Below are 18,061 nucleotides of genomic sequence, written 5' to 3' on the forward strand. Positions count from 1 at the left end.
AACCCTTCACTCGTATGATGAGACCTGTGGCGGGATTTAAGCTAAACACGCAGCTGTCTGTTTTCTCTGTAGGACAAAGAGAAAGGAATTTTTCTCATAGGAAAAGTCGGCGCTCCCGGGTCGCACAGCTCTCTCGTGTATACCTCCCAGTGCCTATATGGTGGCCTGGGAGCATTCTCCTCTTATAGGTCCCTCTTCTCTAAGCGCCAGCTTCAGGCGCTTCCCGCGCTCCCTCTGCCGAGGCTCCTCCAGTCGCTAACCGCTGTGAATCCTCCACAGCGCGTAGAGACGGCGGCGCAGGCCCCGCCCCCCGACGCTGCGCAGTGACGTCATCATTCGGCGCCGACAGGACGGCTTGGCGTGTGCGGACCGGTGCCGCTTTCGGCTTTTCCCTGCCGGGCTGGCGGTGGTGCTCTTCGTGGTGAGAGGTGAGCGGGGAAAGGTCCGCCCAAGCCCGTTAAGCCCGTTAAAACCCCTGGGTGTCAGCGGTGAGGAGGCGTGCCTGGCGCTAAACCGAGGCGGGTCTGGGGGGGGCTGCATGGCGCCGTTGTTTTCAAACGCCAAGGAATGACTGCCAAAATCTAATTGTAATCTACTGGTACAACGTGTCTGTATTGCATGTATATTAAGGTTCTACTGTGGTAGCAATAAAACAAAGCCTTATTTAAAAGTTACTGCGTTTAATGGATTATCTCGAATTATCTTGAATGAAGTGGCATAATAGGGAGTTTTGCAGGGGGATTTGGCGTTTACTGATCAGCCTCTCACCAACAAAGAATGAAATATTTCTGTCATTCTCCAGTTTTCAAGCCAATAGTGCATTTAGATGGGGACAAACTGAAGGTCGGGGAGATGTACTAGGAAATCAAGCAGAAGTGCCCCATAACCAGGCTCAGCAACCTCAAAGAAAAACATACCCAAACATGAATATATTTGTATTCTAGCCTAGATTTACACTGGGAGGGAAAAAGAGTGCTTTCTTTATATAGTCACAACCTCAAAATGTATGTCTGCAACAGTGCTTCCATGTTAGATTGGGGTTGCTAAAAAATGAAATGTTTATGTAGTAGTTGTCTGATACTGTGAAGGAATACTGGAGTCCAAGTAAGGTTGAACAACCTAAACTATTATAATAAGATGTGAACTGATGCTTGGAGAGTACTACTGGTTATCTAATAGTTGACCAATTGGTAATTCTTTTAGAATTTCCACAGAATTTCTTCTCCCTTGCCTCCATTTATTCATTTCTTTTTAATGGCTATTATTCTAACTACAGACAGCTCCCAGGATTTCTAATTAATTAGATCAAACAGTGTAAAGGTAGATTGGGGTATCTAGTGCTAGGACAGAGAAAAAATTGAGTTAGTTTTGTTTCCAGCAAGGTAAAAACTCTTACCACCAGCAGAAGGAAGGAAAAAAAAATATGAAGTGAGCATTGCTGTTTAAAATTCTCTTTAATATAAAACAATACGCAGCCTCCATCTTCAGAGCTTTTTCACAGCTGATTGTAAAGACCTGAGCTGACTTTTTTGAGGAGGAAGTTGCACTAGATGAATTTCTGAAGTCTCTTCCAATGTGAATCATCTTACATAGCATGTATCAAACATAGCTTGAATATTTTTGTATTTATTTTAAAATAAGTTTTTCAACTTCAGATGGAAATATTGAAATATTTATGTAAGTCAACAACAAAAACCATGTATTTTGTTTGTTGTTTTTGTTTAGAACATGGATTCACAGAAGGACGTTCAGCCTCCAAAGCAGCAGCCAATGATTTACATTTGTGGAGGTAAAGAAAAGACATTAATGATATCTGATGTTCTAATAATGAGGAATGCGTGATCATAGTGCTGCAGAGTACAGAAATCTACATAACTGTGTTGTGGATGCTGATGATCCATTAGCATTATGCACTGATGCTCCCACGCGCGTGGACTACCTGTGGATTTCGATATGGAAGTCATTCACTAGAACTTCTGTTGCTATGTGGAGGTCCTGCATCTCTAGAGAATGATAGTGGAACTTTTATTTATTGCTTCTTAGACACAAGGTTTTTTGGAAATACAGTGTTGTCACTCAGCTTTTATTAATGTGCAGGAGTCACATTTTCTCTTACCTATACATAAGTTAACAAAGTGAAAATTGGAGCTTTTGAATAGCCCCTTTAAAGACCTCTGAAAAATTTTTGCTTAGGAAAATAAACTTGGTGTCTGAGAGGGGCTGAGATGAAGGTTTCATTAGTGGAGTTTTGACTGTGGAATGTATTCTGTACAGTAATGTTTAGATAATTTTTAGCAATATGTTTGCCAATCCTTTTTTTTTCTCTTAACAGTATATTAAGATAATTCTGTTACTTATTAAAATTCAGTGCAATTATTTTCTATTATGCTTTATTTGCCAGTAAAAAGAATTTGACCATTATTATTTCTGAAAGTTATCTGTGCTTTAGCAGTACTGTTTTTGTTCATCCATTGCTATTCTCTTTCTCCATCATATCAGAATGTCATACGGAAAATGAAATAAAGGCAAGAGATCCAATCAGATGCCGAGAATGTGGGTACAGAATAATGTACAAGAAAAGAACAAAAAGATGTATCCTTTTGCAAAGGCAATTGAATGCATTTGGGAAGCCGTGGGGGCAAGGTGCGTAAGAAAACTGAAAATGAGAGTAATGATGCAGGGATCCTTCAAGACCAAAAATCAACACATCAAACTACCATACGAACATCTCTGGAGTGTAATTCAGGACCTTGTTTTTTGATACTTTTAGTTTTCCATTTTTTAAGAAAACTACAGTTAATAATCTTGTGTTACGTACTGTGAATGTTTGCTATTATACAGCCTTTTAAAAAGGGAAAATGTTATAGGGTTAATTATCAGAGCATTTCAGAAATTATTTATACAGTTACTTGTGACTTTAGATTTATGCATTCTCTCTTCTCGTTCTCCCTGACCCCTTTCCTCTCCTGGATCTTTTTTGAACTGCAACACATTTTTCTTTAACTGCACAATTCCAGTGGTGGTTTTTGATGCCCGGTGATTTGACCTGAAGATACATTAATTTTATACTTCAGTATTTCTGGCAACTTTGCTCTGTAAATCCATTGGTGTATAAATGCATAATTTTGTGGTTTAAGATATTGAAATATTAAACTTTACTGTATTACTTGTCATACCATCACAATTCTATCTATACTACTTTTAGAAGCGGATTTGTTACTTAAATTTTAATATGTTAAATTTATTAGTATTGTATTCATTTTTGAGTTAAGTGCTAACCTTGTTTTCACAACTCTTGCCTAAACCTTACTTGTGTTTTAACTCTTTTCAATGTTTTTTGGACTCCTGTGAACTACATAAAATCTTGGTTTGAATAAATCCCAGTGAAGATATATTGAAGGCAACACAAAATCAGGTCTGAAATTTGGATTTGAACTCGACAGGACCCAAATCAGGATAAAAATTATATGCATAAATGCAAATTCTGTCTGCTTTGTGACTTGCTTGTACTCACCAAAATAAGTAGGACTGTAGTATAAAGATAAGGTAAAACTGAAGTAACATCATTTTGCTTTTGTCATGAGTCTGTAATAAGAAGTGGTTGTTGTTTTGTACTGATAAGCCCAAACCCTTTACCTGTTCAGAGTATTTGCTAAGTGATACTAAAATACCCATTGTGCTGATGTGTCTTAGAAAACACTGCTGCTTTGTGTCTGATGCTAATTCAGCCTGATTAAATGCTTGCTGATTAAATGCTAAATTTTGATGCTAGTGCTGATGACACTGTTGAAAGACAAATGTGTCATTTCACTGCTGTCAGTATGGTATGATACCGCTGCTGGGGAGTGTGCAGCCTGCTGCAGAAAGGAGCATGGATGGGTTTTAGTGAGGGTAACGTAAGGTTATGGGCAGTGGTGAGGCTCAAGGCACTTGAAAGAGTATCGGACCGATTTAGACTGAATAAAATACACTGAAAGCAAACCAGTGATGTTTTATGAAACCAGAAACCCAACTGCCATACTTCTGAAGAGAATACCCTGAAGTCAAATCATTTTTAAGACCAAAGAACCTCTTCGTTTATCAGTACAATGCTGGAAATTATATTTACTAAAATATAAATTAAAACAGTGGGACGCGTTTCTAATAGCCAGAACGCTGCAGCGCTGCAAGTCTAGAGACCGTGCGCTGCCAGGGCTCGCCGCACCCCTCAGCCTGTGCGCGGGAGGCGCCTCCTATCCCCGCCCTACACCGCCGCGCAGCTCTCCTTCTCCATCGCTCCGTTGCGCATGCGCAGACGAGGCGAGCGTCCACGGTGAAGGCCAGGGCTGTTCGGCGCTCAGACAGGTGGGTGTCGAGGGCCGTCGTGCAGCGCCGTTACCTCCGCACAGAGCCGGCGGGGCTCTGCGGGCGCCTCGCAAGGAGGTGGCTGTGTGGGTTCCCGCGCCTTCTCTGTCGATCACCTCCGCGCCGCCGGCCGCCATGTTGTACATAGCAACGGTTGCTATGTTGTGATTGCTGCTTCTCTCTGTAGACCTCTGAGAAGAGCAAATTGTGTTATCAGGTCTCGAAATCGGAAATTTTTCTTTTGTAGCAATAATTCTACCGCAGATGGTACTTTGTGGCGTAAACACGGCTATTCCTTAAATTAGCATCGCTTCAAAATACATCTAAGTGCCCGGAGATTTTTTTTCTTTTAATGTTTAGTTATGGGTGATGAGTCAGTAATGTATTCGCTGGATCAAGGAACTACTAAAACATATCAAATACCTATTGGTCATCTCGACTACAAGTTCATTGAAAAATGTACAGACGTTCAACACCTGGAAAAGATTCTCAAGGTACTAAGGTAAATGTTATCTTTTCTAAACTTTGTTACTAATTGTATTCCCATTCGACTTCTCTTGATCTCTTTGTGACTTTCCCTTTTAAAAACTTGAAATTAAAATGCACTGTGAAAGTAATTGTGTTAAAAGTGTCCAGATGATTAAATGGAGAGTTAGAAATTCAAGTCCTCATTTAACCCATGAAAGAGGTTTGATAAATCATGCCAGCTTTTTCTCAAATTTTGCTACTGCGTTTTTACAGAAGCACATCTTTCCTATTTGTGGCAATATCAAGTGCTATGCCTGTTCCACTGTTGCTGAAAATTACAGTGACATTTTTTATGAGCAACTGGAACTGTGTTTGTATGTCTGCTGGGAAGTGCTTAACTGAAATTTTCTGATCAAAATCAAGGGGTGATAGATTTCAGTTGCAACAGGAAAACAGCACTCTATAGTCACTGTATACAGAAAAATAGGGACGTTTGTGGGGAGTGCAGCATAATTTAGTTCTCTTGTGTAACTTACACATGTGTTCATTTCAAAGGTCTGGTGAAGAGGGATGTTATCCTGACCTGACATTGTTTTGTGAAAAGCGTATTGAACATTTAGCTCCAGGGAGCAGAGTTCTCAGAAAAGATAAACCTGCAGCTACAGCAGCTGATTTTACAGCTGAAGAATGGGAAACAATTAATGATGAACTGATGGTACAGTATGACTCTAATTTATAGTGGTCAGTAATGTAATCTCTTTGTTTTATCAGTCGTGAGTGGTTGTTCAACCTCATCTTGTGATTAAGTACAAAGTGATTATTTGATTAACTGAGGTGAGGAAATGATAGAAAGGTTCTTTTGTGGTTTTCTTTTTTAATATTTATTGAGATAATGCTAATGAATCTTTAATACCCGTTATAACTCTACAGAACATATTTGTTTTTTGTTATTCATTTGAAAAAGCTCAAAACAAGTGCAAACTGCGTATAGGAAAAGCACTTTCCACAATCTGTTCATGAAAGAGCAGATGACTTTTCTATACTGTTCAGTGTAGGAACTGAAGATCTCTTTCTCCAACTGAAAATATTGAAGAGGTCTAGATGGGCATTAGCATTTTAGATTATATTATTTTATCTGAAAAACAGAATCTCTTGTAGTGTCATTCCTCAGTAGCATGTCTTGCCTGTGATAGAAAATCCAGATGTGTACATTACAGAATCACAGAATTGTAGGGGCTGGAAGGGACCTCCAGAGATCATCGAGTCCAGCCTCCTTGCCAAAACAGGATCCTTACAGTAAGCTGCACACGTAGGCATCCAGGCAGGATTTGAATATCTCCAGAAGAGTCCACAACCTCCCTGGGCAGCCCGTTACTGTGCTCTGTCACCCTCACTGTGCAGAACTTCCTATGCTCCAGTTTATGGCCATTTCCCCTTGTCCTGTCAACACAGACCACTGAAAAGAGCTTAGGCATTGTCCCACACTTAAGGTATTTATAAACATTAATAAGGTTCCCTCTCAGGCTTCTTTTCTCAAGGCTGAACAGACCCAGATAACCCCGCCTTTCCTCAAAGGAGAGATGCTTCAGGCCCTTTATCATCTTTGTGGCCCTCTGCTGGTCTCTCTCCAGGAGATCACTGTCTTTTTTGTACTGGGGAGCCCAGACCTGGGCAGAGTACTCCAAGTGAGGCCTGACAAGGGCAGAGTAGAGGGGGAGGATCACCTCCCTCGACCTGGTGGCCACGCTCCTTAAGTAGTGAAGTAATGCTTTTTATGGCCCAGAAACAAACATGCTTTGAATGATGTAGGAGAAAGTGAAGCAGCAAAACTAATCTTATGAGAAACTAGGCAAAACTATTTTTAAATACATTATATGAAAAGACGGGTGAATGCTTTTTGTTGCTTTCTGAATCTGAAGGGTTAGAGGCAACTTTGTTCATAGCATGTTCTAATCAAATTATGCAATTTCTTTTTGAGACTATTTGTTTCCAGTCTTTTAAGGATGATTCTCCAAGTGCTTCTGAATGATTAGAAGCACTTCTGCTTTTATTTTTGCATGTTTCTCTTTATAATGGTTCCCCTTTTTGGACTCTAAAAGATAATAAAGGAAGGTGTACTTGTACTCTGTTCATCATTAAGTTTTCTAGAATTGGCAAAGTTATGAACAGAAATAACCCTTTAATTTAAGGAACTTAAGCTTATGTTTAAGCTTTTTAAGCTTGATTTTAAGCTTTATTTTTAATCTTCCTCTGAATTGCTTTTCCTTATTAAGAGCTTTGTATTGTAAGGATAGTTGCAGGGTCATTGTAGACTATGATGTGTATCTGTTGTACAGCTTTGTTGGTATGGATTCTTACTTATTTTCAGAGCTGGGTGGCAGAAATGAATGAAGATGATAATAAGCCACAGGTTTTGAAAACAGGCACATTGCATGAAGGACAAGATAACTTGCCTCCTGTTCGTTGTTCCAGCAGCTGTCTTCCTGCTTTCCAGGTATCTCCAATTTTCTAAAACAGTATTTTTACATAAGTATGTTAATTATGTCTTTCTAAGATCAGTAAATTCAGATTTTAAGAACTTCTATCCCTTGAACCTCTAGATTTATTTTATTAACCAGAAAATAAAACCCTTTAAGCTGTCTCGTAAGAGACCAATGCTTAAACAAAGCTGCCTCTTACATACTAGCATGCATCTTGTAATTATCTTTTAATCTGGATAAAGAGTTAATTTCTGAAGCAAATCTTAAACACCCTTTTCTATGTACAGTTCATGTTTCAGTAGTGTTAAACGGTGTATACTAGGTTTATTTTGCAGGTGTTTTTTTTTTTTTACTGGTGTGGAGTCATGGGACATATTTTCTACAAATGAATGAAGAGTGAGCTTTATAACAGAATTTTCCTCTCTTACATAATACAGAAGTTTCTGTATTAATAATCCTGTTTCTTTTTCACACTGCCTTGGATTTTGAGGTTACATATATACTGCAAAATAAAAGAGGATCAGGAAGACAGCTTGATTATTTCTGTTTCTGATTGTCCACGTTGCTTAATCATTAGTTTTGCTCACTTTCTCCAGGACAGAACTAAACCACATTCTAGAAGTATGGGCTTAGAAGTATTCACTTCCATTAAGCAGTGTGGATGAGATTTCAGCAGATGTAGGTTCTTTGCCAAACGCAGTATTACAGTGCAGGACGTGCAACACACATTGCAAGTTTTGTTTTAGGAAACTCCTCTGTGATGTTATCTATACAGCCCTTGTATTATTTTGGATATTCCAAATTGAAAAAGAATACTGGTTAGCTGGCTCAGAATAGTAACTTCTATCACAAGGGACCCAGCAGATATCCAAGGACAAGTTTTTGCATCTGAACTAAATCCAATCTGAGCTCCATTTTTTGGTTCAAAAATTATTCACTGAGCTACAGACTCTGTGGGATCTATGCGTTGAGAGTTCTAGCAAGAAACATGACAGTGGCAGAGGATTTTTTTAGTTTTCTGCCTATAATACCAAGTACCAGAGAAAAGTTAACACAGCATGCAAGCATAACCTTTTCCTGAGAGGCTCTTGGATGAGAACAAACGAGAAATTCCTGACTCTGCTGTAGCCATGGTTTGGTTACAATGACCTCAAGAATTTGAGACGTAGCATGTTAAGGATTTTTGAAATTTTGCATCAACACTTCTGCTGTATTCCATTAAAGGACACATTGTAGTTCTCTTGCTGTATTAAAGTTGCATTTGTGTGTAATACGTCATGAGTTTTCTTCTGAGTTTAACTATATGCTCATTTAAACAATGTACTTACATTTGAAAAGAAGTTTGTAACGTACAGAATGCATACATAATGATGTCATTTTCTAGGAAGCCGTATTTAGGTTACCTTCTCCAAACATGCATTAATCACTAAACGTGTTTGTCGTTTTGTCTAGCTTCTTGAACAACTGAGAACATTATGTGTAATTCTGGAGTCACATACTACAAAAGTTTATGTAACCTAGCATTATAGATAGCTGCAAGTGTTTATAGGAAGGCACACATTTGCATTATGTAAATTGAGGTGCTTATATTCAACTGCGGAAGTATTTCCTTGTAACAGTGCCACCACCGGTAAATCTAGTTTAAGAGGTTGCTGCTGCTGGTTTCCTTGGTTCAGTTTATCGCGTGTCGCTTGCACTGGTACAGATGTTTAGGGGTTGCACTTCAATCTCTATCAAATTGTTTGAACCCACATAATTGTAAATCTGCAATCCTACAAACAATTACACTGGTCTAACTTGGTGAGAGATGGATTGCAAAGGTAAGAGGAGAGTTGAACAAACAGCAAAGGATACATGGGAGTGTTTTGAACTGGATGTTCCACAATGGAATCCTGTTTGGAACCACACCTTGTTGAATGTTGGAGTCAACAAGCAGGGAGAGACGTATCAGAAACGGTCTGGCAAAGGGGGAAAAGATGCCAAAGGTGACAGCTATGGAAATATGTTCCACTGGGATAGGAGATGGGTTGCAATATATGCCAGGTGAGTCAGTTATTGTGGTGGATTGTTGAAGGATAAATTATCCTAAGGATAAATTCTAGGTGAGGCAAATACCAGTGGTGGACCTTGTCTAAAAGTAAGAATGAGCATAAATCATCTTGGAAATTAGCTCAGTTGGAATGAGTCAAAGAAGTATAAAGATGCTATCTAAAAGTCAAAGCAAATGTCCATTTTATGCTTGTTTGGAAGCCTCCAGAGGCTCTGAGAAACTGTGCATTGCATTCTCTTGGGAATGGCAAGCCTAAAATGAGGTTAGTGATTCAATCTTAGCATTAAACATCTCATTACAGAGGCAGAGTTTCCCAAGAGTAAATAAAGTTCCTTGCTGTGTTGAAAATACAGTTTGGAAGATGGCAATTCAGTATACTTTTTAGAAAGAGCAGTGTCCTGTGTGAAAAAATTTATCTAGTGCCTCATGGATAACAGGATGTGTAACAGGGCAGTGCAGAGAAAGTCTGATTACAAATGCATAAAGATGTTCATTAAAGCTACACAAATTAAATATTCAAGACTGTGCTGAAATTAGTCATGACTGTTAATTAATAGGGATATCTATTACAGAAAAAAAAAGTGTGTTTTTTCTTTTGGAAATTATCTTATAGGCTGGCTGTTTCTTTTTCAGAATGAAAAGTTCCAAAACAAACAAAGAAATAAGAAAAATGTACCACGGGATTACAGTGAATGGGATAAGTATGTCAAATCCTTTATATTTTTATATTTTAATTTTGATTAACTCTTACTTACTTTATAATGAAACACAGTGGTTTGTTTGGTTTTTTAAAAGCATTGTCCAGTATTAAGGTTAGTTTTTCAGGAAACTGCTTCAGTGAAACTTAGGTTTTTCATAACAGTTCTGTTAAATTGCAAATGATGCACTGTGGTGCTACCAACTGAAAGGAAGTTAGTCGGTATTTCTTCTATCCAAGTGGTGTGAAATATAATGAGTCAACAGAAAAATACAAATAAAATGTGATTTCGTTTAATATTTCTTCTTTTTTTTTTAACATTAAAAATATAAAGCCTATGGAGGTACCTAAAGCAGGAAATTAAAGATAGCTTAATTTATCACATTTTCAAAATAAAATAATGGTGACACATCACAGATTGATGTCCCCAAATTATTGAATGTGAAAGAGGTACACTTCTGTGTTATGGACAGTACCAGCTTCCCTGCAGCTCTTTAAATGGTGCTGTAGGATCACAGAGTCATAGAATCAGACTGAAGATATTTCCAGTGCTCTTGGTGGGGAGCTTAATCTAGAGACAGTAAGGTTGTTGATGAAAATTTTTAATATCTCACTCTGCCACCAAAAAAACTCTACAGAAATCCTGTCTGCTTAAGACTTGCATGTAGTATATTGTCATAGAATCTCAGAATCATTGAGTTGCTCAGGTTGGAAAAGACCTTGAAGATCATCGAGTCCAACCATGACCTAACCATACTACCCTAACTAACAACATTCTGTTAAACCACATCCCTGAGCACCACATCCAAATGGTTTTTAAACACATCCAGAGATGGTGACTCAACCACCTCCCTGGGGAGCCTATTCCAGTGCTTAACAACCCTTCTGTAAAGAGGTGTTTCCTGATATCCAACCTAAACTTACCCTGGCACAACTTGAGGCCATTTACCCTCATCCTGTCACCTGTCACCAGTGAGAAGAGACCAACCCTGCTTTTGCTGTAAGCACCTTTTAGGTACTGGGAGAGAGCAATAAGGTCTCCCCTCAGCCTCCTTTTCCCCAGACTAAACAGCCCCAGTTCCTTCATTGCTCCCTGTAGGGCACATTCTCCAAGCCCTTGTCATGAATATGCACTCCAAAAACTGTGGCCTTCCTGCTCAAAGGTGGTTAAATAAGCAGGTTATCAAAATCATTTCTGCAACAATTTATTTTTCATCCTTTTTTACTCTGTATCATTTGAAGTAATCATTTTTTAATATTACTTGCAATTTTATGTATATGTATTATTTGTCCTTTAACATGCTGATAATAGTGGATTTTCCTGTATATAGGAAATAGTTTAGATTATGTGGGTACACTGAAGCAGAAGTTGTTTAGACTATCCCTGAACAAGAAAGTTTTTACTTATTTAAAAATCATTGTTTTGAAGTGTAATTAATTTATAATGAAAAAGTGAAAGTAGTGAAAGATCAGATTTAAAAGGGAGCACAGTTAGTCTTACCTGAAGAGGTTTTGAATTGAGTAATTTTTCTGAATGATGTCCCATTTTAGAAATAAATTATTCAGGTTGTTGAGATTATTGTGAAAAACAAAGCTATTTTCCATTGAGTCAGAAATAGAGAAGCGGTGTAGCGTAGGAATTGGTTATTATGTATTTGTTTTGTAGGATTACAGCAGCAATGTTTATTCAGTATAAATTCCTAAGCACTTTTCAGAAGCTACCTCAGAGTAACCTTAGAAATATCTGAGACTGTTTGGAAACCTCTCTCAAGTTTATGCTGTTAGTCACATTGAAGCTGTGTATTCAGTGTTTTCAATAAAGGTTAATACAGATATTTGACAGGACTGGAATTGAACCTGAAGATGCAGTTTTCATAAATTTCACCTGCCTTTATTTGGAGGTGGTGAGGAGGGGAGGCAGATATTTTGCTGATTTTTAGTTACTTGGTTTTGTTTGTTTTAAACAAGAAGGGAGGATGAAGGAATATTTGTTGTTTATTGTTTAAATGTATGTATGTTTACATACATTTTTGCACCTGTGTGTACATATATGTACGTATGTATATTTGTATGTATGTATGTGCACATAGATATGGGAGAAACAAACAATAACACAAGGAAAGGAGGTAAGACTAGACATCTTTTACCTAACAAGTAATGAGTAATTGATCACTGCCTTTATGCCTGCTTAGCTTTGGTTTATAATGGAAATACTGCACGCCGTTCTGAAAATAGAGGACTTTTCTTCTGCAACATTGTTGTATTTGTTATTTGTGTTAACTTAAGGTTCGATGTGGAAAAGGAGTGTTCTAAAATTGATGAAAGCAGTGAAGAAAATAACTCAAAAGCAAGATTCTCTATTAGACCGAGTCTACCTCTAATTGAAAAGAAAATAAACACAACTGGTAATGTCCTAGAAGCATATTTTTTAATTTTCATTGACTGTAGTACTCTGTTGTCAAATGTGAATACAAATCAAATTGTATTATAGAGATGTCTTTATTTTTCAGTACCTAGAGTTGCTAAAATTTCGTAGAAGTTCATGTTTAAAAATATAATATCGTTGTCTTAATAATTGCTTAAAATATTTTAATGTGCTTAGGTTGAGAGAGCTAAGTTAAAATATAAAGCACACTTCTGCTGCTATGATCCACTGCTAGAGGTTAACCAATTCATCTTGTGTTCAGAATGTGTCATCAGAGGGATCTAGGTTTTTATTATAGAAATTATAAGGCAATTCTGTCTTTTTATAATTCAGGTTCTTTTAAAAATAATGAATATAACATTCAAAGTATTTTAGCTGACAGTATTTTGGTTGCATCTGTGCAAACTGGTGGTTGTAACAAGTATAAATACCTTCTTATAGGCATGACAAAGAAAGAGAAGATCTTTATTGCTACTCGGGAAAAAGAAAAGGGCAATGAAGCCTTTGCCAGTGGGGATTATGTGGAAGCAGTGACATATTACACTCGGTGAGTAAGCAGCTCGTTCCTTTATTTTAATAACATTTACCTGTGAGCATTGTTTTGATAGCTATGGTGACAATTAGATTATTTTCAACAGGGTGAAAGGATTTTAAAGAAGAATCCATATAGCACTGTTGCATCCTGATTCTAATTTTTATTTATCGAGAAGATAGATCAGATAGATTTATTTTTAAAAACTGACTTAATAACCTGTGCTTAGGAGAAAGAAAAATAATTGTGTGTGACAAGCATAACTGTGTAATTAGTAGCAGTCCAAGGAAAAGCATATCATCTCAGTTTCAGCTGGGACAGAATTGTCTGGCAGGATGCTGTGTTTTGGTTCTAGGAGAAGAACAATGCTGATAATTCACCAGTGTTTATAGCTGCTGCTAAGCAGTGTTGTACAGAGCCAAGGCCATTCTCATCAAAGGGCCCACAGAGCTGGGAAGGAACAGAATGAGGACAGCTGGCTTTAACAGGCCAAAGGGATATTCCATGCCATATGGCATCAAGCAGAAGGTGTTTTGGAAGGGATGGGAGTTCATCTTGCTCTCTTCTGCTGCTCATAGGCTAACTGGGCATGGGTTGGGAGATTGTGAACAATTGCTTGTGCATCACCTATTATAAACATTTATATATATGTGTGTGCATATGTCATAACTGTTATCCGTTTCTCTATCTTAGTAATTAGTTTTATCTCAGCCCATGAGTTCTACTTTGTTTTTCTGGATCCTCTCCCCCATCCTGCTGGGAGAGAAGGGAGGGAGAGAACAACGGTGTGGTGCTCAGCTTAAACCACAACTTATGTAGGCACTGGATTAAAAAAGTGCCAACTGAATCTTGCCTTTATTAGTGCTGTATTCTATTTGTGGTCCAGGATTTTGCATTTGCTGTTGTTTCTTGGGGGGTTTTTTTGTGCTTACTGTGAAGTTTGTCAACTTGTTTCTCTGGCTTGTTGAAGCCTTTCTTGTCTGGAGTTCAGCTCTCTGCTGTATTATGGACTATTCCCCCTGCAACTGTGTATCAGCGAGGAGCTTCCTGGGAGCGCCTTCTGTTCCATCTTAGAGATGGTGGTGTTAAATTGTATTGGTCCTGCAGGGGGGCCTCTAGTAACTGGTCGCCAGTTGGACTTCATATGTCTTGTCACACTTCTTCAAGCTCAACAGTCCAGTTAGTTTTCTTTCTACTTTATTGCCCACTTAGGTAGTCCACATTTTACCTATTTGGCCATAAGGATACTGTTGCTTGCTTCGAGAATCTTAAACTCTACTGTGTCATGGCTGCTGCAGCCAAGGTGACCCAAAAGGCCAGTAACATCTTAGCCTGTAACAGAAATAGTGTAGGTAGCAGGACTAGAGAAGTGATTGTCCATTTGTATGAAGCACAGGTGAAACTGCATTTTGAATATTGTGTTCAGTTTTGGGCCCATCATTACAAGAAGGACACGGAGTTGCTCCAGCATGTGCAGAGAACAGCAGTGAAGCTGGTAAAGGGACTAGAAACAGGACTTACACTCCCTTGTGACTGAGGAAATGGCACTGTTTCATCTGGAGAAAAGGAGGGTGGGGGGAAACTTCATTCTCTGCAGCTACCTGAAAGGAAGGTTGCAGCGAAGTGGGTGTTGGTCTCTTTTCTCGGGTGATATGTGGTAGGGCAAGAGGAAATGATCTCAAGTTGCTCCAGGGAAGGTTTAGATTGGGTGCTAGGAGTTATTTATCCATGGAGAGGGTGAGCAAGCATTGGAACAGGCTGCCCCACTGGTTTAATGATGAGACTGTTAGGTAGGTCAGGTTGATGGCTGGATTTGGTGATCTTGAAGGTCTTTTCCAACCTAATTGATTCTATGATTTTTGATACTCTAAAGGTATCATTTGACAGTTTGGCTTGAATCTATATGGATGAGCAGTGGGAGCCCTGAAGATAGTAAACATAGTTGGTGGATTATTGTCCCTGTTGTTGCGAGAAGTCCCTAACCACTTTGATTAAATTAGTATCAGCATTAATGTTGTAACAATACTGTTTACAGATTCCAATAGTACATTGTTTCTATATTCAGACTTCCTAATGATGGGCCCAGCATGATCAATACTCTTTTGCAGGAGTATATCTGTGCTACCCACTGTAGCTGCATACAATAACAAAGCTCAAGCAGAAATCAAACTTCAAGATTGGGACAGTGCTTTGCAGGATTGTGAGAAGGTGCTAGATATGGAACCTGGCAATGTAAAAGGTAGAGTTAAATATAAATGTGTCATTCTACGTATCATTTTATTCCTAGCAAATAAAATTGTTACTGGTATTCATTCATGTTGTTAGTTGCTTTCACTGAGTGGAGTTCCAAGTATGAAGAAGAAGGAAATTAGATTCCCAAAGTAATTTCAGCAGTATTTTGGGAGTCAGAGAAGTTTTAAGCAGTCTACTCTGTTGTTCCGTGATGGCTATTCCTATGCAACAGTGTGGAGCTAACTTCTGTTTTTTATATCATAAGTATATACCCTCTTATATTTGTGCAGTTGTTTACATAGTACCTATACTGAAGCATTAATTATCTTAAAAGCAACATGAAAACAATGCAAGTTGCTGGTTTAATCCTTTCTTAAGGTAAAGGCTTGAGTGCAGCTAACTGTATTTGCACGTGAGGAGTGGACAAATTGGAAAAACATGAAAAGATGCTTCACAGTGAAGCTGGTGAGGGGTCTGGAACACGTCCTGTGAGGAGCAGCTGAAGGAGCTGGGATTGTTCAGTCTGGAGAAGAGGAGGCTCAGAGGAGATCTTATTGGTCTCTACAACTGTCTGAAAGGAGGTTGTGGTGAGGCAGGGGTCGGCCTCTTCTCCCGAGTAACTGGCAATGGGACGAGAGGGAACAGCCTCAAGTTCCTCCAGGGGAGGTTCAGGTTGGATATTAGGAAAAATTTCTTCTCCAGAAGAGTGGTCAGACACTGGAATATGCTGCCTGGGGAGATGATAGGGTCACCATCTCTGGATGTGTTCAAGAAACATGTAGATGTAGCACTGAGGGACATGGCTTGGTGGGAAATATTGGTGGTAGGTGGATGGTTGGACTGGATGATATTTGAGGTCTTTTCAAATCTTGGTGATTCTATGATTCACAAGTCATGATTCCTATCTCAAAAGATGTCGTGAAATCAGATTGCTAAAAACAGTGAAGAGAATCAGTAAGCCACTCATTATGAAGCAAATGCAGTAAACTTTAAAATTGTTCTACACTTCATATTTATAGAAAAATAATGAATAATTTTTCACTTTATGCTTTAAAAAATTATGTAATACATGCTGTTCCTTTGTAGCTCTATTGCGCCGTGCCACTGTTTACAATCAGCTGAAGAATTACCAGGCAGCTATGAGAGATCTGAACACAGTTCTGTGCATTGAACCAGAAAATGCTGTAGCTAAGGTAAAGATAAGTGACTTGCATATGACTTGAAAAACGTTGTAGGCAGTTGCAGAATAGTGCTTATCATTTATATTATTTGATTTGAATCTTAAGTTTGAGGACACAATTATCTACTGTGCCAGTGATGAGTTTCCCAAGAGCACTTAGGTGCTTGTGGTAGAAAGTTGGTACCTGAATGTGACCAAATCTTCTCGTACTTAGTTGTGAGAACCTGTAGGTGCTGACGTCTTTTGTATTAAAGTAATCCAGGTGCCTGGCATATAGCTGCTGAACAGGCTCACAGTGTTAGTGCATTGGCTAAAATTTCTGTCGAAAAGATCCATTGGGATAAATACACTTGAACACTTTGATATGTAATTCACAAGAAGAATTCAAAAGAGATGCCAGACATTTTATTGTTGCGGTGGTAAAGCTAACCTGAAAGGAGAAGACCTAAGTTCTGTCTTTACTTCATTGTGTTCAATGTTATGAATCTCATTTCTCGTCTGCAGGCTGGGAAAAAACAAACAAACCAACCTTGCATACTTTATGAATAGGCACCTAGGAGAGCAGGATGCTTTATTTGGAAGCTCAGTGTCAGGATGTGGTCCTTGTACAACTACTACTTCAGCTACTTAGGACAAGATTGGTTCTTGTCATTTCATTGGTATTTTCTTACGAGTGATTTACGGCTTTGAATATGGATACCACCTGCCCTGAGAGTTTTCAGTACTGGGCAATTTTGATACTAAGCTGTAATTGGCTTGTCCATCATGCTGCTACTCCTCAGTTTTGGGGAATTGTCTCATCACGTGAATTCTATTTGGTTCTTACTGTTGGCACATTCTAAAACGCTAGCAGCTTGCTGATTGCTTCTTTCTGTGGAGTTACTTGACCACTGCTATTGCTTCCACCAGAAAAGTCAGAGAGATCTAAGCCTATATGTCAAATTAACGACCTTTGCATTCATGCCTGTTCTTGCAGATAACCTCCTAGCAAGAACAGTTCACATTAATAGTGTGACTAGCTCCAGAGTTCGCATCAACCAATGAATCTACTTACCTGCTTCTTTATCTTTTCAAACACATTTGTCTTGACTGCTAAAAGAGCTCTTTTGCTTTTTGTTTTACCCTTTATAACACTGAACTTCTCAGTCTATACTGACAAACTCCTCAGAAGTCTTTGTGCAAAGGCTGTGCTGAGACTTCTGATAATGGTATTCATTGTGAATATGCTCTTCAGAGATCCAAAAGCAGTGGTAACTCAGATAAGTAATGCTTCTCGTTGCTGAAACAATGTCGGTTCTTTGTCCTTATCTGTGCCAGCTCTTCTGCCTTGGTTGAGACACCTAGAGGTGATACAGTGCTTGGCAGGACGTGTTTTTCAGTTCCTTTTTACTAGAAGGATCCTCAAAACCCTCTTGAGCTAAACAGCATGTAGAACACAAACAACATGAATGTTTAAATGCAGAGTCACTGAAAGAAAGGTACATTGCATGTCAGTAACAGGAATTTTTCAATGAATGTTGGCTTTTTCCTGTCCTTGTTTATCTTTTTCTTGTTGAAGTGAGTACTGAAACAGCACTTCTTTGTACAGCACTGAATACAAAACCAGAAGGTGCTTAATATTAGGTGTATTTACTCTGTTCTGAAAGTGTTAAG

The 18,061-nt window shown here is 38.6% G+C and overlaps 2 protein-coding genes across 2 annotated transcripts in view; both read left to right on the top strand.

Moving 5' to 3' along the window:
• Positions 1-314: 314 nt before the first annotated feature.
• On the top strand, positions 315-3,771 carry POLR2K (RNA polymerase II, I and III subunit K). Its single transcript, XM_042869446.1, has 4 exons — positions 315-428; positions 1,726-1,789; positions 2,500-2,592; positions 3,018-3,771. The coding sequence occupies exons 2-4, from the start codon at positions 1,729-1,731 to the stop codon at positions 3,038-3,040; spliced, it is 177 nt and encodes a 58-aa protein (XP_042725380.1). The 5' UTR covers positions 315-428; positions 1,726-1,728; the 3' UTR covers positions 3,041-3,771.
• Positions 3,772-4,300: 529 nt separating this feature from the next.
• The window catches only part of SPAG1 (sperm associated antigen 1), a 36,965-nt gene continuing 23,204 nt past the window's right edge, over positions 4,301-18,061 (top strand). The window contains exons 1-9 of the mRNA XM_042870216.1: positions 4,301-4,344; positions 4,705-4,846; positions 5,368-5,527; positions 7,181-7,306; positions 9,976-10,043; positions 12,326-12,444; positions 12,906-13,011; positions 15,105-15,235; positions 16,315-16,421. Of these exons, the coding sequence (XP_042726150.1) occupies positions 4,707-4,846; positions 5,368-5,527; positions 7,181-7,306; positions 9,976-10,043; positions 12,326-12,444; positions 12,906-13,011; positions 15,105-15,235; positions 16,315-16,421 (957 nt within the window). The 5' untranslated portion in view covers positions 4,301-4,344; positions 4,705-4,706. The remainder of the gene's footprint in view (positions 4,345-4,704; positions 4,847-5,367; positions 5,528-7,180; positions 7,307-9,975; positions 10,044-12,325; positions 12,445-12,905; positions 13,012-15,104; positions 15,236-16,314; positions 16,422-18,061) is intronic.

The sequence above is a fragment of the Lagopus leucura genome, unplaced genomic scaffold (genome assembly GCF_019238085.1).
Source record: "Lagopus leucura isolate 7727_CA_CO unplaced genomic scaffold, USGS_WTPT01 Super-Scaffold_100002, whole genome shotgun sequence".
Classification (NCBI taxonomy): domain Eukaryota; kingdom Metazoa; phylum Chordata; class Aves; order Galliformes; family Phasianidae; genus Lagopus; species Lagopus leucura.

Coding starts and splice junctions, on each gene's coding strand:
- POLR2K (XM_042869446.1), top strand. CDS start 1,729: ATGGATTCACAGAAGGACGTTCAGCCTCCAAAGCAGCAGCCAATGATT. Junction 1,790..2,499: donor AATGATTTACATTTGTGGAG/GTAAAGAAAAGA, acceptor CCATCATATCAG/AATGTCATACGGAAAATGAA. Junction 2,593..3,017: donor CAAGAAAAGAACAAAAAGAT/GTATCCTTTTGC, acceptor GCACAATTCCAG/TGGTGGTTTTTGATGCCCGG.